The following is a 23,348-nucleotide window of genomic DNA, read 5'->3' on the forward strand; positions in this document are numbered from 1 at the left end:
GTTCCTAATGAAATTAGACTGGATCAGCAATCATTGGATTAAAAGTGGACATTTTCATCAACACAACTGTCTACCTGACAACCCAGATATTTAATTGTTTCACAACTGCTGGCTTTATGCAGTGTGTGCTATCAACAAGTTGCTTGGTTTCATCAAAAATACTCTCTAAACCTAGGACAAAGACAGCAGTGACCATGGGTACACCATCATCTCCAACACACACACCAAGTCACACACCTTCCGGACTGGAAATACATTGCTATTTATTCACTATCACTGATGCCAAACCCTGTGGGAAAGAATCAGTGAAGATAATCACCATTATCTTTTCAACAACAATTAGAGACAGCCATTTGGGGGGGGGGGGGGGGTGGAATTAACAGAAACAACTTCTTAAATTATGAATGAATGAAAATAATCCTGTGCAGGAGGAGGCTAGATTTTAGACCTGGCATCACTTACAGAAATGAGAAGAGACTTCCCATCGAAGCGAAAGTTAAATGATTAAAGTACATCAAACTGTAACTGGCTTCACCCCAAAGATGCTGGGATTTGTAGCATCTGCTGGAGAAATTAAAACACCAAATGTCTGGTGGCACCGTGGTTGATGTAAAAACACCATGCTGGCGAAACTCAGCATGTCAAACAGTGTCCTTTATCTTTGGCTTGGCTTGCAAAGGTAAAGATACAAACCCGATGTTTAGGGCCGGAGCCTTTTTTTTTGAAGGTAATCTGTTGGAGGATCTCAGTGGGTTCAGCAACATCCGTGGGAGAAAAAGAATGATCAACGTTTGCAGTGGGAATCTCTCATCAGACCATGGGATCATCCTTTTTCTCCCACCGATGCTGCTGGGTCCCCCAGATGGTTTTTTTTTTAAAGTTTTATCCAAAGATTGGTTTACAATCCATGAGGTGTTACAAAGCTGAAGGAGGATTAAGTAGTAAGGAAGGAGCGAGAGAGGGTTCGGTGATCCGAATAAATGTTTGAGTGGCTGCTTTAAGGGTGGGGGTTGTGCTGAGAGGAAGGGCTAGATGTTGGAACTATCAGAACAGGAGACTCCAGAATAAGTTCTTACATCTCTTTTTCCGAAGATCCCTCTCTTCCCTGGTCCTTCCCCGGTCTCCCCTGAGCTCCTGGATACCTCCCCAGCCGTTACCACATCGGTGTTTGACCTCAGATCCTCCTTCTTAACATTCTCACATTTGCTTCCTGGGAACTGGCAGAATCCGACCAGCGGACACGTACTTTGTGCTCGATTCAATATCCTCATAATTTGGCCCTCCTTTCCTGGGCTTTGCTGATGTCTGCAGCCGGCGGGGTGAAAAGGGGAGCTTTCTCATCGGAAGTGCATCCCTCCTCCTGGATGAAACGAAAGTTCAGCACAATTCAGCACGATCGGAAATTAAAACTCGGAGAAGGACAGAGAGAAACGACGTGCGAGGATTCGACATCGGACTCGCTCTGTGACACTGGCAGGTAAACAGCTCCAAAGCAGGGTGCCCTTCGTAAGTTTTTATGTTCGTTTTGGGTTCCAAATAAATTGCAAAGTCTCAGATTTGAATCCGTTAACAATAAAACAATTACACTCTCAAAATGTACGGGGGTTATTCCTCGGCCATGATGTAATCCGACTAGACATTGAGATTGGCTTTGTATAAATTGGGAGAATCTGGAACGAAATCGGGAGGAGGTGGGGGGTGCAGGGTGGGTGGGAAGCATCGGGGATCCTTTCAGCTTCCGAAACACTTTCGGCATCGATGCCAAACGTGACAACAGTTCAGAAATCGAGCGGATAAGGGAACAGGAATAGGCGACCAGTTACATAGAAACGGACGCTCTAAATTCCGTTCGATAACGGAATAAACGGTGTGCAAACTGCGCCCAGCCAAAAGAAGCTGAATATAAAATTGCACAATCAGACATTATTTAAAACATGGGTTTCTGCGAGTTTAAAACGAAGATTGTCAAACAAGTAACGGTGGGCAGAACTGGCAGAGGGCTGATTTGACTTCATATTTCACGGGAAATTATTCTCCTTCCTCGCTTGATTTTCCATTGTGACACTCTCCTGCCAGATGGCATTAACAGAGACCTCCGATTTCTGCTACCCCACTCCCCTTTCTCCCTCTCTTCCCTATCCCTTTCTGTTCTTTCCTTCAGCTCTCCACCCCTTTCCCTCCATTCACAGTCATCCTGCCTACCCCTGTTTGCTGATGTCTACTCCCTCCCTTATCCACCTGTGGGTCTATGCTCCTTCCCCCACCACACCCCCATTTTGTTCGGACGCCTGCCTACATTTTGGTCACACGTTGATGAAGGGCTCAAGCCTGAAACGTTGGTTATGTATCTTTATCTTTACTATATAAAGGACACTGTCTGACCTGCCGAGTTTCTCCAGTATTGTGTTTTTACCTCAACCATGGTGTCTGCAAACTTTTGTGTTTTACTTCAATCCAAATTGGTTACCCGCTCGACCCAGGGACGATCATAGGGAGAAGGTAGCTCCTTAACTATCGCAGAACTGGGAAAATAAACAAAACCATCAATTTTATTTCTCACGGTTGTGAAACGATAGAATGTAAAATATTCGCTATCCGGTGAGTCCTGCTACTGTAAATGGAAATACGAACGGAAAGAAATGTATACGATGGGCGTCACTTTGCTATTGAGCCCTCGATCCAAATCAGAAATGTGCATTTTACAGAGAAATATAGCCGTATTGATATAAAGTGACATTCGATTGCATGAATGTGGAATCCAGCACAAAGGGGGCACCGCAGATGATGCCTGCGTGAAATGGTGTCGACCAAAGAGGCGACATTGGATTCAGGCTCGCTCACCTCTGTCTTCGCACATCAGTGCCCGATATTGACATCCAACCGGGGGTCTTTTCACACCAAGGCAGATAGGCGGAATCCCACAAACCCACGCTTCGACGGGAGCCTGTTCCAGTAAGATCATGGCTGACCCTCTCCCAGAACCCCATGTTCCCGATTTACCTCCTTTACTAGTTCCTACCCTTGCACCGAAGTATATTTGCCAAGATGCAGAACCCCTAACCAAGAAAATGTCTCATTCCCTCCATCCTAAATGGCTGACCACTTGTTATGAGAGTTCTTGTTCTCCACACTGTGACCAGAAGGACCAGCATACGCTCCATCATGCTCTCTCAGAATGTTACATATTACAGCATTTATTCAAGCCTTGATTAGAATAGGCCCATTTACTCAATCTTCCTCGGATGACAATCCCCTTATAGAATAATGGACCAATACATCTGAGACCCATCATTTACAAGACAAACACGTGATTCCGTAAGTACACAGTACACAACCTTTCGAATCAAAGCAAGATTTCCATAAGGCTGCACTCCAACCCCTCTTCAATAAGGGCAAAGCATTAGTTGCCTTTCAACCCGTTTCTTAAAGCTTCCTTTAAGTTACTATATCTTACCCACACGGTATCTCCCAAAAACTCAAATAAACTACAGATGTAAAACACAAAAGTCTGCAGACACTGTGGTTGAAGTGAAAACACAATGTTGGAGAAACTCAGCAGGTCAAGCAGTGCCCTTTATACAGCAAAGATAAAGATACATAACCGACGTTTCAGGGTGTCAAACTGCAGATGCTGAAATAAAATAAAACTGTAAAAACACTGAACGGACCAGGCAACACCTGGGGAAAGAGGGAAAGCAGATCGGAAAGAGGATAGGAGAAATGAGAACCTCTGATCGGTTGAGGTCAGGGTTTTGGTGGGATGTACTGTTGACAACGTGATCTGCTTAATGGATTAATTATGGAAGCGAGAGAGGTGAAGCTGAAGGATTTGATATTGACCAGAGAAGGAGAGACATGAAATCTAGAGCTAAGTGAAAATTGATGTAGAGTTTCGCGGAAAAAAATGTCGACCACCCTTTTGCACCCACAGACAGGGCCTGAAGCGTTTTGTTTCTGGAGTAGCTCAGGTTTTTTTTGAAAGACGAGGTGTTATTCTTCACATTTATGCTGATTCTTATTTAAGAATGTAGGAGGATATTAGTGTGACTCGACTTCTCGTTGTTTGTTGATTTCAGCATCTGCAGGTTCTAGATGTAGTTCTTGACAGAATTCAAAATAGATGCTTGCCAGAGTTTCTAGGCCAGATCTACAGTGGTACCGGCCCTTAAAACCCTTTGTGGTGATAAGGATCTCCCAGTGGCCAATCACTTCAATTCTGCGCTTCACTCCTATGCTGACAGTCTGCCCATCAGGCTTGGATTAACCATTAACCAAATAAGCACGTTCTTAGGGTGCAGCTGGACGAGGGCCTCACAATTTGCATTTTTTTTCCTATTGCCCTAGTTATAAGTAAATAATTTGCTTATATTGCTTATTGCTATTTAGTGTTAAATAAAATTTAAAAAAAGGTTATGTTTAATATAGTTGTTGGGCCTGGCCTGGATGAAAACTGAATCTTTTATCTATTATTTCACATTCAGCACTTATTGAGTCTTGTCAGTGAGACAATGGAATGGTCTAGGGGGAAACATTGTTGGGCTGTGCTTTGTGCATCAGTTGGCCTTAATCTGGCCCTGCTATCCATGGCCTCATGTTCTGTCTTTCCAAGACCACCCATAAATTGGAGAAGAAACGCTTGATTTTCCATTGTGACACTCTCCTACCCGATGGCATTAACTGAGACCTCCGATTTCTGCTACCCCACTCCCCTTTCTCCTTCTCTTCCCTCGCCCTTTCTGTTCTTTCCTTCAGCTCTCCACCCCTTTCCCTCCATTCACAGAGTCATCCTGACTATCCCTGTTTGCTGATGTCCACTCCCTCCCTTATCCATCTGTGGGTCTATGCTCCTCCCCCACCACACACCCCATTTTGTTCCGATGCCTGCCTACATTTTGGTCACACATTGATGAAGGGCTCAAGTCTGAAACGCTGGTTATGTATCTTTATCTTTGCTATATAAAGGACACTGTTTGACCTGCCGCGTTTCTCCAGCATTGAGTTTTTACTTCAACCATGGTGTCTGCAAACTTTTGTGTTTTACTTTAATCCCATTTAAACCTTATCACTGCACCTCACGAGTTTACATTTTCCAGTTGTAGTGGGCAATGCCCTGAAGGTCGAGTGGAGCTGGGTGTGGTTATGGCCGCGAGAGCTCAGGAGTGTTTGGTAACCATGTTCATTGTATTCCAGGTGTGGAGCTCCTCCAATAGGTGGGGGAAGTCGCACGGTTCGCCGGATCGGAACCGCCTGCCTCCTGTCCTTGGCTGCGTTGATGGGGTCAATCTCTCTGGACCTGAATAGCAGCCTGGAAGCCTGGAGGGAGACGGAAAGTTCGCTCCAGGCGCTGTTTTCCTGCAGAAGCACTTTTTTAATTCAATTCATCAACCGCCTCCAAAAAGAACGCGGCTCAGTCAGGTGGAACCAGGTCAATTCATCTGTCACCACCGCCAACATCACCCGCACACTTCAAGTGTCCAAGTGGATAAATGATACCTGTACTGAGCTGGAACTCAAGGTGCAGGGCAACCAGCTCGCATGTTCTGGGGGGCACTTCAACTGCCATCACATTGTGGATGAATTCGTACAGAATCTTGGTGCAAACTGGACGAATGCGGAAGGTGAGACAGACAACCCGATCTCATCCATTATCTACACTCTGCTGAATATGCTGGGCGAGCCAGAGGGAGATATGAGCCGGGCCAGGTCTAACCAGAACTGGGCAGATGTCATGTCCTTCAAGTTATCACTTCAAGCCGAGGAGGCAATACTCTTGCTCCAGAGATCGCAGTTTCTGGGCTCCAGCCGTCAAGGTGACCCTGCAATCAAATGGCATCAGGCAGCAACATCCATGAACCACGCCCTGTTCGTTTCGGAAAACATGCAAGAATGTTGCACGAAGAACTCGAATCTTTCGCTTTACTTTGCTCATTATAAGGGCATTTGTCTCTTCAACCGCAGCTCGCTTGTTTTTCAAACTACCAACAGGGATGCAATATTTGATGTGGTTCATCAAATTAACAATGTTCAGGAATGCCTGCTTCACGTGGCCGATTATTCAATGAGAAGAAAGTCCAGAGATATTTTGTCTGCCCTAAGTTTCAGAGTCACCCTTTTGGTCACAGCCTGTCTCATTTATCCAATAGTGTTCGTGTCCTTTAAACAGATGACGGAATGGATCCAGAACTACGCGCGTAGCCTGATGGAGCGCACCGAGGACTTGAACCGGCAGCGCCGAGTGGCTGAGGACCTCCTCCACCAGATGTTACCGAAGTCAGTGGCGAAACAGCTGCGGAAGCGCAAACACGTGGAAGCGGAGAGCTATGAACAGGTAACGCGAGTGGCGTCGTTCATTGTAATAAAAACACAATACTGGACAAACTCAGCAGGTCGAACAGTGGACCCCTCGGGCAAATCCATCCAACCAGCCTTCCTTCAGAGAAACACAACAAATCTGAGCAAACAATAAGCTGCTGGAGGCTCCAGGCAGCATCCATGGGTAGAAACTTCCTTCAAACTGGGAGGGAAGCTTAATTCTGCTATCAATCGAGGGAATACTGAATATGTTAGCAGGTCAAGCACATCTGAAGTGAACAACAGACTCGTGTTGAGTTCCTTCAGCGGTTTTTATTTTTGCTCATCCTTGCACGTAATGTCTTTTTTTGCATTCTGACATTCCCCTGAACAAAGGCACCAGAGTCCAATAACTTTTTAATTGGTAGTGATAAACACTGTCGACTGGAAGATTGGCTATACTACAAACTGCCTTCAGGGAGTTGCAAGAAAAATGAAGTGGTGTCCATTACCTTGCAAGGAAAGTCTGGAGATTGTTCAGGTTTGCATGGAACAGATGGAGAAAATCTGAATGGGCTATGGTCAGGGGGACACATTAAGATAATATCATCGGTACTGGAAGGAGGGGTGGTAAAGGGAGAGGGCGGTAAAGGGAGAGGGCGGTAAAGGGAGAGGGCGGTAAAGGGAGAGGGCGGTAAAGGGAGAGGGCGGTAAAGGGAGAGGGCGGTAAAGGGAGAGGGCGGTAAAGGGAGAGGGCGGTAAAGGGAGAGGGCGGTAAAGGGAGAGGGCGGTAAAGGGAGAGGGCGGTAAAGGGAGAGGGCGGTAAAGGGAGAGGGCGGTAAAGGGAGAGGGCGGTAAAGGGAGAGGGCGGTAAAGGGAGAGGGCGGTAAAGGGAGAGGGCGGTAAAGGGAGAGGGCGGTAAAGGGAGAGGGCGGTAAAGGGAGAGGGCGGTAAAGGGAGAGGGCGGTAAAGGGAGAGGGCGGTAAAGGGAGAGGGCGGTAAAGGGAGAGGGCGGTAAAGGGAGAGGGCGGTAAAGGGAGAGGGCGGTAAAGGGAGAGGGCGGTAAAGGGAGAGGGCGGTAAAGGGAGAGGGCGGTAAAGGGAGAGGGCGGTAAAGGGAGAGGGCGGTAAAGGGAGAGGGCGGTAAAGGGAGAGGGCGGTAAAGGGAGAGGGCGGTAAAGGGAGAGGGCGGTAAAGGGAGAGGGCGGTAAAGGGAGAGGGCGGTAAAGGGAGAGGGCGGTAAAGGGAGAGGGCGGTAAAGGGAGAGGGCGGTAAAGGGAGAGGGCGGTAAAGGGAGAGGGCGGTAAAGGGAGAGGGCGGTAAAGGGAGAGGGCGGTAAAGGGAGAGGGCGGTAAAGGGAGAGGGCGGTAAAGGGAGAGGGCGGTAAAGGGAGAGGGCGGTAAAGGGAGAGGGCGGTAAAGGGAGAGGGCGGTAAAGGGAGAGGGCGGTAAAGGGAGAGGGCGGTAAAGGGAGAGGGCGGTAAAGGGAGAGGGCGGTAAAGGGAGAGGGCGGTAAAGGGAGAGGGCGGTAAAGGGAGAGGGCGGTAAAGGGAGAGGGCGGTAAAGGGAGAGGGCGGTAAAGGGAGAGGGCGGTAAAGGGAGAGGGCGGTAAAGGGAGAGGGCGGTAAAGGGAGAGGGCGGTAAAGGGAGAGGGCGGTAAAGGGAGAGGGCGGTAAAGGGAGAGGGCGGTAAAGGGAGAGGGCGGTAAAGGGAGAGGGCGGTAAAGGGAGAGGGCGGTAAAGGGAGAGGGCGGTAAAGGGAGAGGGCGGTAAAGGGAGAGGGCGGTAAAGGGAGAGGGCGGTAAAGGGAGAGGGCGGTAAAGGGAGAGGGCGGTAAAGGGAGAGGGCGGTAAAGGGAGAGGGCGGTAAAGGGAGAGGGCGGTAAAGGGAGAGGGCGGTAAAGGGAGAGGGCGGTAAAGGGAGAGGGCGGTAAAGGGAGAGGGCGGTAAAGGGAGAGGGCGGTAAAGGGAGAGGGCGGTAAAGGGAGAGGGCGGTAAAGGGAGAGGGCGGTAAAGGGAGAGGGCGGTAAAGGGAGAGGGCGGTAAAGGGAGAGGGCGGTAAAGGGAGAGGGCGGTAAAGGGAGAGGGCGGTAAAGGGAGAGGGCGGTAAAGGGAGAGGGCGGTAAAGGGAGAGGGCGGTAAAGGGAGAGGGCGGTAAAGGGAGAGGGCGGTAAAGGGAGAGGGCGGTAAAGGGAGAGGGCGGTAAAGGGAGAGGGCGGTAAAGGGAGAGGGCGGTAAAGGGAGAGGGCGGTAAAGGGAGAGGGCGGTAAAGGGAGAGGGCGGTAAAGGGAGAGGGCGGTAAAGGGAGAGGGCGGTAAAGGGAGAGGGCGGTAAAGGGAGAGGGCGGTAAAGGGAGAGGGCGGTAAAGGGAGAGGGCGGTAAAGGGAGAGGGCGGTAAAGGGAGAGGGCGGTAAAGGGAGAGGGCGGTAAAGGGAGAGGGCGGTAAAGGGAGAGGGCGGTAAAGGGAGAGGGCGGTAAAGGGAGAGGGCGGTAAAGGGAGAGGGCGGTAAAGGGAGAGGGCGGTAAAGGGAGAGGGCGGTAAAGGGAGAGGGCGGTAAAGGGAGAGGGCGGTAAAGGGAGAGGGCGGTAAAGGGAGAGGGCGGTAAAGGGAGAGGGCGGTAAAGGGAGAGGGCGGTAAAGGGAGAGGGCGGTAAAGGGAGAGGGCGGTAAAGGGAGAGGGCGGTAAAGGGAGAGGGCGGTAAAGGGAGAGGGCGGTAAAGGGAGAGGGCGGTAAAGGGAGAGGGCGGTAAAGGGAGAGGGCGGTAAAGGGAGAGGGCGGTAAAGGGAGAGGGCGGTAAAGGGAGAGGGCGGTAAAGGGAGAGGGCGGTAAAGGGAGAGGGCGGTAAAGGGAGAGGGCGGTAAAGGGAGAGGGCGGTAAAGGGAGAGGGCGGTAAAGGGAGAGGGCGGTAAAGGGAGAGGGCGGTAAAGGGAGAGGGCGGTAAAGGGAGAGGGCGGTAAAGGGAGAGGGCGGTAAAGGGAGAGGGCGGTAAAGGGAGAGGGCGGTAAAGGGAGAGGGCGGTAAAGGGAGAGGGCGGTAAAGGGAGAGGGCGGTAAAGGGAGAGGGCGGTAAAGGGAGAGGGCGGTAAAGGGAGAGGGCGGTAAAGGGAGAGGGCGGTAAAGGGAGAGGGCGGTAAAGGGAGAGGGCGGTAAAGGGAGAGGGCGGTAAAGGGAGAGGGCGGTAAAGGGAGAGGGCGGTAAAGGGAGAGGGCGGTAAAGGGAGAGGGCGGTAAAGGGAGAGGGCGGTAAAGGGAGAGGGCGGTAAAGGGAGAGGGCGGTAAAGGGAGAGGGCGGTAAAGGGAGAGGGCGGTAAAGGGAGAGGGCGGTAAAGGGAGAGGGCGGTAAAGGGAGAGGGCGGTAAAGGGAGAGGGCGGTAAAGGGAGAGGGCGGTAAAGGGAGAGGGCGGTAAAGGGAGAGGGCGGTAAAGGGAGAGGGCGGTAAAGGGAGAGGGCGGTAAAGGGAGAGGGCGGTAAAGGGAGAGGGCGGTAAAGGGAGAGGGCGGTAAAGGGAGAGGGCGGTAAAGGGAGAGGGCGGTAAAGGGAGAGGGCGGTAAAGGGAGAGGGCGGTAAAGGGAGAGGGCGGTAAAGGGAGAGGGCGGTAAAGGGAGAGGGCGGTAAAGGGAGAGGGCGGTAAAGGGAGAGGGCGGTAAAGGGAGAGGGCGGTAAAGGGAGAGGGCGGTAAAGGGAGAGGGCGGTAAAGGGAGAGGGCGGTAAAGGGAGAGGGCGGTAAAGGGAGAGGGCGGTAAAGGGAGAGGGCGGTAAAGGGAGAGGGCGGTAAAGGGAGAGGGCGGTAAAGGGAGAGGGCGGTAAAGGGAGAGGGCGGTAAAGGGAGAGGGCGGTAAAGGGAGAGGGCGGTAAAGGGAGAGGGCGGTAAAGGGAGAGGGCGGTAAAGGGAGAGGGCGGTAAAGGGAGAGGGCGGTAAAGGGAGAGGGCGGTAAAGGGAGAGGGCGGTAAAGGGAGAGGGCGGTAAAGGGAGAGGGCGGTAAAGGGAGAGGGCGGTAAAGGGAGAGGGCGGTAAAGGGAGAGGGCGGTAAAGGGAGAGGGCGGTAAAGGGAGAGGGCGGTAAAGGGAGAGGGCGGTAAAGGGAGAGGGCGGTAAAGGGAGAGGGCGGTAAAGGGAGAGGGCGGTAAAGGGAGAGGGCGGTAAAGGGAGAGGGCGGTAAAGGGAGAGGGCGGTAAAGGGAGAGGGCGGTAAAGGGAGAGGGCGGTAAAGGGAGAGGGCGGTAAAGGGAGAGGGCGGTAAAGGGAGAGGGCGGTAAAGGGAGAGGGCGGTAAAGGGAGAGGGCGGTAAAGGGAGAGGGCGGTAAAGGGAGAGGGCGGTAAAGGGAGAGGGCGGTAAAGGGAGAGGGCGGTAAAGGGAGAGGGCGGTAAAGGGAGAGGGCGGTAAAGGGAGAGGGCGGTAAAGGGAGAGGGCGGTAAAGGGAGAGGGCGGTAAAGGGAGAGGGCGGTAAAGGGAGAGGGCGGTAAAGGGAGAGGGCGGTAAAGGGAGAGGGCGGTAAAGGGAGAGGGCGGTAAAGGGAGAGGGCGGTAAAGGGAGAGGGCGGTAAAGGGAGAGGGCGGTAAAGGGAGAGGGCGGTAAAGGGAGAGGGCGGTAAAGGGAGAGGGCGGTAAAGGGAGAGGGCGGTAAAGGGAGAGGGCGGTAAAGGGAGAGGGCGGTAAAGGGAGAGGGCGGTAAAGGGAGAGGGCGGTAAAGGGAGAGGGCGGTAAAGGGAGAGGGCGGTAAAGGGAGAGGGCGGTAAAGGGAGAGGGCGGTAAAGGGAGAGGGCGGTAAAGGGAGAGGGCGGTAAAGGGAGAGGGCGGTAAAGGGAGAGGGCGGTAAAGGGAGAGGGCGGTAAAGGGAGAGGGCGGTAAAGGGAGAGGGCGGTAAAGGGAGAGGGCGGTAAAGGGAGAGGGCGGTAAAGGGAGAGGGCGGTAAAGGGAGAGGGCGGTAAAGGGAGAGGGCGGTAAAGGGAGAGGGCGGTAAAGGGAGAGGGCGGTAAAGGGAGAGGGCGGTAAAGGGAGAGGGCGGTAAAGGGAGAGGGCGGTAAAGGGAGAGGGCGGTAAAGGGAGAGGGCGGTAAAGGGAGAGGGCGGTAAAGGGAGAGGGTTCAGGTGCTATGCACATATTGTTTTAGGCCTTGGCATGTGAAATCAGGATAATGTAGATAGACTATAAAAACTGGTCACATGTTAATGCACAGATTCTTCAGGCAATAGCATGGTGAGTGTACTTAATAATAGCATTTATTGTCTTTAGTAAAATTTAAAACAGCAGGAATGTTCTAGTATGTTCTGTTACATTTGAGGCAAGCATATGCTTAATGCTAAATGCTAAATTTAATAAAACTTGATGTTTCTCCAACTTTCTACGTGTTCAGCTTGGAGTTGACAATCATAATCCCCAATCTCTGTTCCGGGGACAACCCTTTTGGGAAAAAAATTGTTGTCCAGTGTAATTAGTATAGAGATGAAGATTCTGAGCAAATGCAAGGTACATAAACTGTTCCCCAAAGGGCATTGTGTACTATGTTGACAATCATTTTGATCGCTCCCCACTCCTGCAAAATTATGTGCATAGTTGAGAACTCAGATGTTACTTATTGCTTGTTGCATACATTTTGCATTTCATAGCATGTGAAGGAAACTATGGTTGACTGAGGTTGAATAGGCTAAAAGAGGCCCATTTGGGGTCAGAAAGGGTGGGTGGAGATTGGAACCTTTAGGTACATGGGTTTTCTGGAACTTAGGGCCTTCATGTGGAACAGCAAATGAAGCTTGGGTAGATGGCCAGAAATCAGGGCCTTGGTTGGGGTTGGAAAAATTGGGGCCTGAATCTTGAGATCAAGGTTGGTACTCACATTTGGAGCTTGTGGGGAAGGGATGATGGTTACCAGAGTGGGGGAGGAGTTAAAGGGAGAGGGTGGTAAAGGGAGAGGGTGGTAAAGGGAGAGGGTGGTAAAGGGAGAGGGTGGTAAAGGGAGAGGGTGGTAAAGGGAGAGGGTGGTAAAGGGAGAGGGTGGTAAAGGGAGAGGGTGGTAAAGGGAGAGGGTGGTAAAGGGAGAGGGTGGTAAAGGGAGAGGGTGGTAAAGGGAGAGGGTGGTAAAGGGAGAGGGTGGTAAAGGGAGAGGGTGGTAAAGGGAGAGGGTGGTAAAGGGAGAGGGTGGTAAAGGGAGAGGGTGGTAAAGGGAGAGGGTGGTAAAGGGAGAGGGTGGTAAAGGGAGAGGGTGGTAAAGGGAGAGGGTGGTAAAGGGAGAGGGTGGTAAAGGGAGAGGGTGGTAAAGGGAGAGGGTGGTAAAGGGAGAGGGTGGTAAAGGGAGAGGGTGGTAAAGGGAGAGGGTGGTAAAGGGAGAGGGTGGTAAAGGGAGAGGGTGGTAAAGGGAGAGGGTGGTAAAGGGAGAGGGTGGTAAAGGGAGAGGGTGGTAAAGGGAGAGGGTGGTAAAGGGAGAGGGTGGTAAAGGGAGAGGGTTCAGGTGCTATGCACATATTGTTTTAGGCCTTGGCATGTGAAATCAGGATAGATGTAGATAGACTATAAAAACTGGTCACATGTTAATGCACAGATTCTTCAGGCAATAGCATGGTTAGTGTACTTAATAATAGCATTTATTGTCTTTAGTAAAATTTAAAACAGCAGGAATGTTCTAGTATGTTCTGTTACATTTGAGGCAAGCATATGCTTAATGCTAAATGCTAAATTTAATAAAACTTGATGTTTCTCCAACTTTCTACGTGTTCAGCTTGGAGTTGACAATCATAATCCCCAATCTCTGTTCCGGGGACAACCCTTTTGGGAAAAAAATTGTTGTCCAGTGTAATTAGTATAGAGATGAAGATTCTGAGCAAATGCAAGGTACATAAACTGTTCCCCAAAGGGCATTGTGTACTATGTTGACAATCATTTTGATCGCTCCCCACTCCTGCAAAATTATGTGCATAGTTGAGAACTCAGATGTTACTTATTGCTTGTTGCATACATTTTGCATTTCATAGCATGTGAAGGAAACTATGGTTGACTGAGGTTGAATAGGCTAAAAGAGGCCCATTTGGGGTCAGAAAGGGTGGGTGGAGATTGGAACCTTTAGGTACATGGGTTTTCTGGAACTTAGGGCCTTCATGTGGAACAGCAAATGAAGCTTGGGTAGATGGCCAGAAATCAGGGCCTTGGTTGGGGTTGGAAAAATTGGGGCCTGAATCTTGAGATCAAGGTTGGTACTCACATTTGGAGCTTGTGGGGAAGGGATGATGGTTACCAGAGTGGGGGAGGAGTTAAAATGACCCAAACAAGGCAGCATTACTAATAAAGAGGAAATGCATTGTGTTCCCAGTGTCTGAGTCCCTTTAAATAAGCCATTCTCAATGGGGGCTGTATAGCCTCTATGGGAGCCACAGCATATTTAAGGGGGGACTGAAAACATAAAGTATACTTTTTATGTAGTCGGAAGGAGAGAAGTAAGGAGTAAGAGAAACTTGACTGCTTCACAGGCAAAGGGCCCATAAACTTTGAGCAGAGATCTCAGGGGGCCATAGCCAAAAAAAGGTTGAGAATGACTGCTTTAAATTGTGCTTTTGTATTGGTAGGAATGCTGTGAAAATATGATTGTGTCACAGGAGCTCTCTGGGACTGGGACCACTGATTAACCACAGGCGCTCTCTGGAAGAAAAGGAACCAATTTTTTGGATGGTGATTGTCACAGGGGTCACCTCAAACCTTCGAATTTTGAATTTATGGAGAGGCATGGTTTAGCCTGGAAATGGTTATGTTCCTCTCTGAAATAAACAATTTTTAAGACTATTTACCATATAACCATATAACCACTTAAAGCACAGAACAGGCCAGTTCGGCCCTACTAGTCCATGCCGTAGCAAATCCCCACCCTACTAGTCCCACTGACCAGCACCCGGTCCATACCCCTCTAGTCCCCTCCTATCCATGTAACGATCCAGTCTTTCCTTAAATGTAACCAATGATCCCGCCTTGACCACGTCTGCTGGAAGCTCATTCCACATCCCCACCACCCTCTGCGTAAAGAAATTTCCCCTCTTGTTCCCCTTATAATTTTCCCCCTTCAATCTTAAACCATGTCCTCTAGTTTGAATCTCCCCCTTTCTTAATTGAAAAAGCCTATCCACATTTACTCTGTCTGTCCCTTTTAAAATCTTAAACACCTCTATCAAGTCCCCTCTCAATCTTCTACGCTCCAGAGAAAAAATCCCCAGTCTGCACAACCTTTCCCTGTAACTCAGACCCTGAAATCCTGTCAACATTCTCGTGAACCTTCTCTGCACACTCTCTATTTTGTTTATATTTATAATTTTTTTCTTTCTTTTTTCTTTTTCTTTTTTTTAGCCCAGCCTCCCTCCCACACACCCCCTTCACCTTGGATAAGCAAGTTTGCGGATGATACAAAGATTTGGTGATAAAACAGCACTGGTATAATCTGAATTTCAAACAAAAAACAAAAAAAAAATCTGAGAGGCTCTTAAATTTTGCAATCTGTAGTTGTCAATTTAATTACATTTTGGCAATTGGCTAAACCAATCATCGTCAAATTAGGTAGAAATTGAATTCATTGTAATTTAGTAATGTTTACACAATACCCAAAAATGTCAGTCAAAATAACATTTACATTTGAGCCTAGCATTGGAAAAATGACTGAATTTCTAAAAATGTTTGACATTTCTCATCTCTTTACAGTACATTAAAAAAAATTCTTCCCAGAAGCTGCAAGTACAACATAATTCATATGACAATTAGGGGCTGGATTCTGGATTATTATTTCAAACAAGTTTAGTAATGAAGAATGCATCCTTTGTATAGTATGAACAGGGGAACTATTTCTAAATGCAGGCCCAATTCTTCTGTCAGGGCAGTAAATTGTTGTCAGGTGTATCCATGCAAGTGTGTTTATTTGCATCTGAAAGCAACTCCTCATTCTTACAAAATAATTACAAATAATTAGGTAATTAAGAATTACCAATAAGTTGAGTATAATAAACAGCTACCTTGATGTAGATCATCAAAAGGAAAATAAAAACATTTAAATGGAGCTTCTTACAGCATTGGGTCACCCAAAAATGCTTTACCAAAGATGAAGTATTTTTGCAATGCAACACAATAAATTGTAGATGGTGCAATTGAGCAGACTTTGAGAAGCTGGTGGGGGGGGGGACTTAGAAAGATGAGCAGCATCTATGGAGAGAAATGGACAGTCTATGCTTTGGGTTGGAATCCTTTATTGCAACTAAGATGGGAAGGGGGTGTGGGTAAACATAAAACATGAAGGTGGAAGCAATGTGAGAGAACTTCACAGCACCCAGAGGGAGGAGGAAAACCTCTTCAAGGAATTTGTAGCTCAGCAGTAATGTAGGAAATGCTTTTGGCCAGTCCTGTGTGGTTGATGTGTAGATGCCATCTCAAAAAATCCCCTTGAAGTACAAGTGCTTCCTACATTATGAATGACCTAACTTATGGAAATCCAGCTTTATGCATTTAAGACAGTAATAATAAAATGTTTTGTGGTATTTGCTAATATAGGATATAGTATGTACTCCATTAGGGGACAGCACAGGTAGTGTGGCGGCACTGTAACAGCACCAGTGATTGGAACCAAAGTTCAAATCCATGCTGTCTGTAAGGAGTTTGAATGTTCTCCCTGTATCTGCATGGGTTTCATCTGAGTGCTTCAGTTTCCTCCCACCCTTCAAAATCTTCCAAGTGATGTAGGTTAATTGGGCAGCATGGGCTCGTGGGCCGAAAGGACCTGTTATTATGCTGGATGTCTTAATTAAATTAATTTATTTATGGGTACCATAATGGTGATTATTGAATTAAATGAAAGAATTATAGCAAGTGTAATATAAAGTGATATGGATATATCTAATGCAGTGCACACAAGTACTGGAGAAACTCAGCAGGTCACATAGCATCCATAGAAAATAAAAGGCAGTTGGGTTTTTTGGGCCTGAGCCCTTCTTCAGGAGTGCCAAAAATCATGCAAACACCAGAATAAAAAGGTGGGGGAACTGGGGTGGGGTGGGGAGAGGCTAACTAGGCTAACTAGTAAGAGGTACTAGGGGGATTAAGAGTGCTAGAGGAGAAGGAAAAGGGCTAAGAAAGGGGTGGGGAAATGGAGGAAGGGGAAACTGGGTGGGGGGGGGGTTAATGAAAATTAGAGTTAAGTATTGATCCCATCTAGTTGCAAACTACTGAGACAGAATATTTGTGAGCAGCTGTTTATGAAGCCATGTCACCATGACATTGGGGTGTGAAATTGAAGTGGTTGGCCATTGGGAAGTCCTTGCAATTACAGTGAACAGAGTGAAATTGCACAACAAAGCAATCTCCCAATCAACATTCAGTCTCTCAGATGTAGAGAAGGCAGATTAAGGAGCACTGGATACAGTAATCACAGGTGATGTTGCTTCACTTAGAAGAATGGTCTGGTGTCTTAAATAGTGGTGATGGAGGGGGTGTTAGAGCAGTCACTGGGTAGGTACCAAGGCAGAAATTGGTGGGAAAGGATGAGTGGATAATGGTGGGGGGGGGGGGGGAGAAGGGAGGGAGAGATGTGTGTCTAGTGATGGGATCCCATTGAAAACTCCTCTAAATTATCAACAGAATAGCTAATAATGTCAGTGTTGCTGCCCTGACTAATGTTTACAACATGAAGGATTGGATCACACTCAACCAGCCATAGTGAGCAGACCACATCATCTGCTTGCCTGACACCAATACATATTCTGGATGAGATGTCAGAAGTCTCGTATTGCACAATTTAATGAGGTTACTGCTTTAAACTATTTAAAAATCTGTCACTGTGGATATTGCTCAATACTTTGGATATTCTCTCATCACAGATGATCTTAATTGTGTGAATGTAGGAAAAGAATAAAATCCAATACACTTCAAAACTGTTTATAAGGTTGAACTGAGGAATTATTTAAACTTTAGAACAGTGATTCTCAATCTTTCTTCTTTCCATTCACATATTACTTTAAGTAATCCCTATGCCATAAGTACTCTGTGATTAGTAATGGATTGCTTAAGGTTGTATGTGAGTGGGGAAAGCTGAGAATCACTGTGCTAGACCCAAATGTTACTAAAATATTTTGCTTGAGAAAAATTGTCATTGGCCCATTTCCTTTGGAGTTATGAAACTGAGCACATAACGAGTCAATTAGGTATGATTAGAACAGTGGTTCTCAACCTTTTTCTTTCCACCCACATACAATTCCTTACTAATCACAGAGCATCTACTTAGTGGTATGTGAGTGAAAGAAAAAGCTTGAGAACCACTGCTTTAGAAGTTAAATCTATTTAAATTTGTTTTGTTTTATATTATTGGCAGGTGACAATTTATTTCTCGGACATTGTAGGATTTACCACCATTGCTGCTTCATGTACTCCTCTGCAGGTTGTACAGATGCTGAACAACCTGTACATGTGCTTTGATACCAGGATCGAGTCGTACGACGTATATAAGGTACAAAGACCACAAGAGTTGATAATTAATTCAAGAATCATTAATGTCAGTGGAAAGCAAACAGTAATTTGCAGTTAAATCAAAGTCAATTTTATTTCAGGGCCATCCATGAGACATTATGAATACCTCTACTCAATTATTTGATTATAAACTACTCCAAACTTCATATACATACAGGATATAGTCCAGTGGTTCTTCATCTTTTTCTTTCCACTCACAAACCACTTTCAGTAATCCAGATGCCATTGGTGCTCTGTGATTAGTAAGGGATTGCTTAAGGTGGGATGTGAGTGGGAAGAGAAGGTTGAGAATCACTGCTCGAGACCCAATTGTGACTGAAGTATTTTGCTTGAGAAAAATTGTCATTGGCCCATTTTCTTTGGAGTTATGAAACCATTCAGATAACAGGATAAATAGGTACGATTTGAATAGTGCTTTTCAAACATTTTCTTTCTCCTTGCATATCACCTTAAGCAATTCCTTACTAATCACAGAGTACCTATGACATAGGGAATACTTAGTGGTATGTGAGGGGAAAGAAAATGATTGACAACCACTGATCCAGTCCCAGGAGGAAATTCCTTCATTACCACTGTGTATAGATGTACACATACTGTATGGGCTGTCTGCCCCCGAATCTGTGACGCCTCCCTCCCAGATATCCCCATAAAGGTTGTTATGCCTAAACCTTAGTACCTGCCTTGGAACCAGGCCAGCAGCATACAAACTGTGCTGACACTTTAAGGTGATTAAAACCTATTAATCACGTTTCTCTGTCTGATTGTGATTGATTGGTAGTATAACTCCCAACTTCATACATACAGGATCTAGTCCTAGGAGGACATTCCTTCAGATCTTCTACTGTCTATTGCTTGAGAACATCCAAGGTTGTCTCCTTTCTCTTCCCTGTGCTGGTGACTTGTACCTTTTCTGTTTGATCAAGAAGTAATTGGGCAGGAAACCACTTAGGAAGTTTATAAGATTGTAAAGCTCCTTTTTTTAATTTTTTTTTAATTTTTCACACTATAAACCACATTGATCAAGATACATACATTTTCCTTTTCAAATATATACAGTGTCATTTTCTCCCCCCCTCCCTCTTCCCATCCCACCCTCCCTACCTCCCCTCCCATTAATTTAAAGTTCAGAATCTAAGATACATTAAATCCGTCAAACAATGTTGTCACTCAATAAAAACAAACAAGAATTTCCACTGAGTCAATTCTTTTCATTCCCTTCTCCTTCTGTCATTTTAGGTGGTAGATGTCCCCGGTAGGTTTTCTCTATTGTGTTTCATGTATGGCTCCCATATTTGTTCAAATATTGTAATATTATTTCTTCAATTATATGTTGTTTTTTCTAATGGAATTCATTTATTCATTTCTATATACCATTGTTGTATTCTCAAGTTATCTTCTAATTTCCAGGCTGACATAATACATTTTTTTGCTACAGCTAGGGCTATCCTAACAAATCTTTTTTGTGCACCATCCAAATCAAGTCCAAATTCTTTATTTTTTATGTTACTTAGGAGAAAGATCTCTGGTTTTTTGGTATATTGCTTTTTGAGATTTTATTTAATATCTGGTTTAGATCTTCCCAAAATTTTTTCACTTTCTCACATGTCCAGATTGCATGAATTGTTGTTCCCATTTTCTTTTTACAGTGAAAACATCTGTCAGATACTGTTGGGTCCCATTTATTAAACTTTTGAGGTGTAATGTGTAGCCTGCGTATCCAGTTATATTGTATCATACGTAACCTCGTATTTATTGAATTTCTCATAGTTCCTGAGCATAACTTCTCCCATGTTTCCTTCTTTATCTTTGTTTAGATCTTGTTCCCATTTTTGTTTAGTTTTACCATTTGTTTCCTCATTCTCCTTTTCTTGCAGTTTAATATACATGTTATAAATTTTTTGATTATCATTGTGTCTGTAATTACATATTCAAAATTACTTCCTTCTGGTAACCTCAACCTTTTGCAAACAACTTTCCAACTGTAATTGTATTTTTAGCACTCAGCCATGGCTAATATTGAGGTTGTATAAATGCAAAGTTGCCTGTTTATAGGTTTCTTGTGTCTCCTGTGGTGTCCACTTCCTGTAATTCTGTACCTGTATCAGTATTATAACCAACAATTCATTTTAGAGCTGAATTTGTATTTTACTTTCTCCTTGATTGAGGTGGAAACTATTGGAGATGCTTACATGGTGGTTAGTGGCCTTCCTGAGCGAAAAGGGACTAAACATGCTGATGAGATTGCAAAAATGGCCTTGGATCTAGTTGCAGCTGTTCGGCAAGTTCCAATTCCTCACATGCCAACAGAAAGACTGCAACTACGGGCTGGCATTCATACAGGTCTGTAAATCTGACAATAATCCTTGACTCTAACCAATCATTTCTCCATTGTTCATGTTTCTGATGCTATTCTAGCACTCCAAATGCTAAGCTGGCTAAATATGGTAGGTCTCAAAAGCAATTGTCCAGATTGTGATACACCAGGACCCATTATTCAACACACTAATTTGTACTGCAGTTTGTATCTAATTGTTTGTGCTTACAGCTGATAATTCCTGGGGAAACATTAATCATTGCAGCATTAGTTTTAGGTTAAAGAACAAACTAATGCAAAGCTTATTAACCAAAGGAAGGATATCTTCAATATGATGAGAGAATATTTGACCAGGGTAATCTGGATTAGCAACTGTAGAACCATTTGTTGATATACTGCAGCCACTGTGAATCAATAGTCAGGGAAACAAATACCAGTAATAATGAATGGCAAAATATGCAGAGTGGATGCAAGGAAAATCTTTCTTTTTATAGACAGGTTGTCACAATCTGGAACTCTGTCGATAAGGATAAATGAAAACAAAAGTGGTGAGATTTTCGAAGGATATTTGAAAGTCACAAGGGAAAATATTTTGCAGAATTATTGGGAAAGGTTGATGGGGTAAAACTATATGGATTATTCTACTGGGAGCTAAAATTGTCTTTATGGGCCAAATGGTCTTTTTCTGTACTAATTGGACACTCACATGGTTAAGTCCAAGTGAGCTTAGAAGAATTACAAGAAAGGCTTTGTTTTTGAAATAAAAACAGAAAACAGCAGAATCTGGAAAGAGAAATAAAATTAATGTCTTGGGTCATAAATTCATTCCTGGAAAGAGAAAATAAGATGGTTTTATATTACAAAGAAGGTGATGGACAGATGACTAGGGGTAACATGAAAGTCTGCAAATGCTTTGTTTGCAGTAAAAACACACTGAAATGCTGGAGGAACTCTGCATTTCTGCATCCTTAGGAGACAAAGATATGTTACCAATGGTTTGGGCCTGAGCCCTTCTTCAAGGAATAAGCAGAATGATCAAAAAACAGGAAACCTCAGAATACAGACAATGCCGGCTGGGGGAGAAATACAGACCAACAAAAGGTATTAATTGCATACAAGAGGCGAGAATTGATTATATCTGTGCAAAAGGAGATCAGGGGAAGGGAGAGAGACAGAGCTGGGGGAATGATAGGCTCTATCAATAACTCCAAAGTCATAGTGAGGAATAATAGGCTATATTATTCTTTAGACTTGCAGCTGGCCCAATTCCAAGTGCTCGACTGGGGACAAGGAGAGGGAGGTTGACCTTCATTCCAGGGTCACAAGGGGAGGAGTTACCAGTGAGTGAGTCACCAGTGGGGGATGGGCCAGCTATCCATCGGCAGTTACATATTTGTATTACCATATTCACACCCTCTTTTAAAACAAGAGAAAAAACTGTCAATCTCAGTTATAGCCAATTTTCATACTGGCAGAGAAAGTGGGTTGCAAAATTCAATGTTGAGTCTGGATGGCTACAATGACCAAAGATTAGATGCTGTTCTTGAAGTTGCATCAGGCCTTATTAGAAAACATGCAGCACAATACAGGCCTTTCAGCCCACAAAGTTCTGCAGAACCTGTCCCTAGCTTAGAAATTACTAGGCTTTCCCTTAGCCCTCTTTTACTAACCATTTTATCCAAAAGGATCCGACCATTGCCTGGAGCCCATTCCATACACCCATCATTCTCTGCATAAAAAACTTACCCCTGACATTTCCTCTGTACCTGCTCCCTAGCATCTTAAACCAGTGTCCTCATGGCAATCATTCCAACCCTGGGAATAAAACCTCTATCTACACGATTAATGCCTCTCATCATCTTAAACACCTCTATCAGGTCCCCTCTCATTCATCAGCGGTTACATATTCACCTCTCTTTCAAAACAAAACCTCCGCCTAGAGGCTCAGCCAGTCAGTCGGGTGGTCTCCTTTGCCTCTTGTCTGGTTGTGAAATATTGCAGAAGCTGGCGAAAATTGTGAATTAAAATCTATCAAAAGGTAGAGATTAGAAAATGAGGATGAGAGGAATATTTCTGATCTGTCCAGGCGAGAGCAGAGATACAAGAAATGGACATGGTCAAAAACTTCATCAACTGTGGTTGAAGAGAAACTACAGTGCAGGAAAGACACCGGCGAAAACACTGAAAAGTCTCATTACTCTTTCTTTGGCTTGGCTTCGCGGACGAAGATTTATGGAGGGGGTAAATGTCCACGTCAGCTGCAGGCTCGTTTGTGGCTGACAAGTCCGATGCGGGACAGGCAGACACGGTTGCAGCGGTTGCAGGGGAAAATTGGTTGGTTGGGGTTGGGTGTTGGGTTTTTCCTCCTTTGCCTTTTGTCAGTGAGGTGGGCTCTGCGGTCTTCTTTAAAGGAGGTTGCTGCCCGCCAAACTGTGAGGCGCCAAGATGCACGGTTTGAGGCGATATCAGCCCACTGGCGGTGGTCAATGTGGCAGGCACCAAGAGATTTCTTTAGGCAGTCCTTGTACCTCTTCTTTGGTGCACCTCTGTCACGGTGGCCAGTGGAGAGCTCACCATATAACACGATCTTGGGAAGGTGATGGTCCTCCATTCTGGAGACGTGACCCACCCAGCGCAGCTGGATCTTCAGCAGCGTGGACTCGATGCTGTCGACCTCTGCCATCTCGAGTACTTCAACGTTAGGGATGAAAGCGCTCCAATGAATGTTGAGGATGGAGCGGAGACAACGCTGGTGGAAGCCAACAATAAAACAGGATTTGGAGAATGATCTAGAATACTTACAATAGGCAGGGGAGAAGTAATGGGATAATAATGGGGATCTGCAAGTTTGTAATGAATTTGCAGTTTCCTTCTTCTCTTCATTTATGTAACAATTTAAAGACCTGTACTCATATAATGAACAAGATATATTAACTATTGAAATGCAAGTATTACTGTGTATTCTAGGTCCCTGTGTGGCTGGAGTTGTTGGATACAAAATGCCCCGTTATTGTCTTTTTGGAGATACAGTCAATACTGCATCTCGTATGGAATCCACCAGTCTGCGTAAGTCACAATTATTGCTGTAATGGGGAGGTATCTTGATCACATGGGCAAGGATTCTTGGAGTGGGGGTGAGGAATGCTTTTGTTTTGCACAACTGATTACACTGGACAATTTTTTTTAAAAGTTTTTCCTGGAAAAAAAGGGAATATGCTAGACAACTTCAAACTGAACAAGAACATTTCAGATTTGTTGTGTCATGTAGGAA

General features: G+C 46.1%; 1 protein-coding gene across 1 annotated transcript in view; it reads left to right on the forward strand.

The window, feature by feature from the left end:
• The first annotated feature begins 1,120 nt into the window (after positions 1-1,120).
• LOC138754435 (uncharacterized) overlaps positions 1,121-23,348 on the forward strand; it is a 31,193-nt gene continuing 8,965 nt past the window's right edge. Inside the window, exons 1-5 of the mRNA XM_069918709.1 lie at positions 1,121-1,477; positions 5,191-6,328; positions 17,609-17,743; positions 19,929-20,103; positions 23,045-23,143. Of these exons, the coding sequence (XP_069774810.1) occupies positions 1,302-1,477; positions 5,191-6,328; positions 17,609-17,743; positions 19,929-20,103; positions 23,045-23,143 (1,723 nt within the window). The 5' untranslated portion in view covers positions 1,121-1,301. The remainder of the gene's footprint in view (positions 1,478-5,190; positions 6,329-17,608; positions 17,744-19,928; positions 20,104-23,044; positions 23,144-23,348) is intronic.

This window comes from Narcine bancroftii, chromosome 2 (genome assembly GCF_036971445.1).
Source record: "Narcine bancroftii isolate sNarBan1 chromosome 2, sNarBan1.hap1, whole genome shotgun sequence".
Taxonomy (NCBI): Eukaryota; Metazoa; Chordata; class Chondrichthyes; order Torpediniformes; family Narcinidae; genus Narcine; species Narcine bancroftii.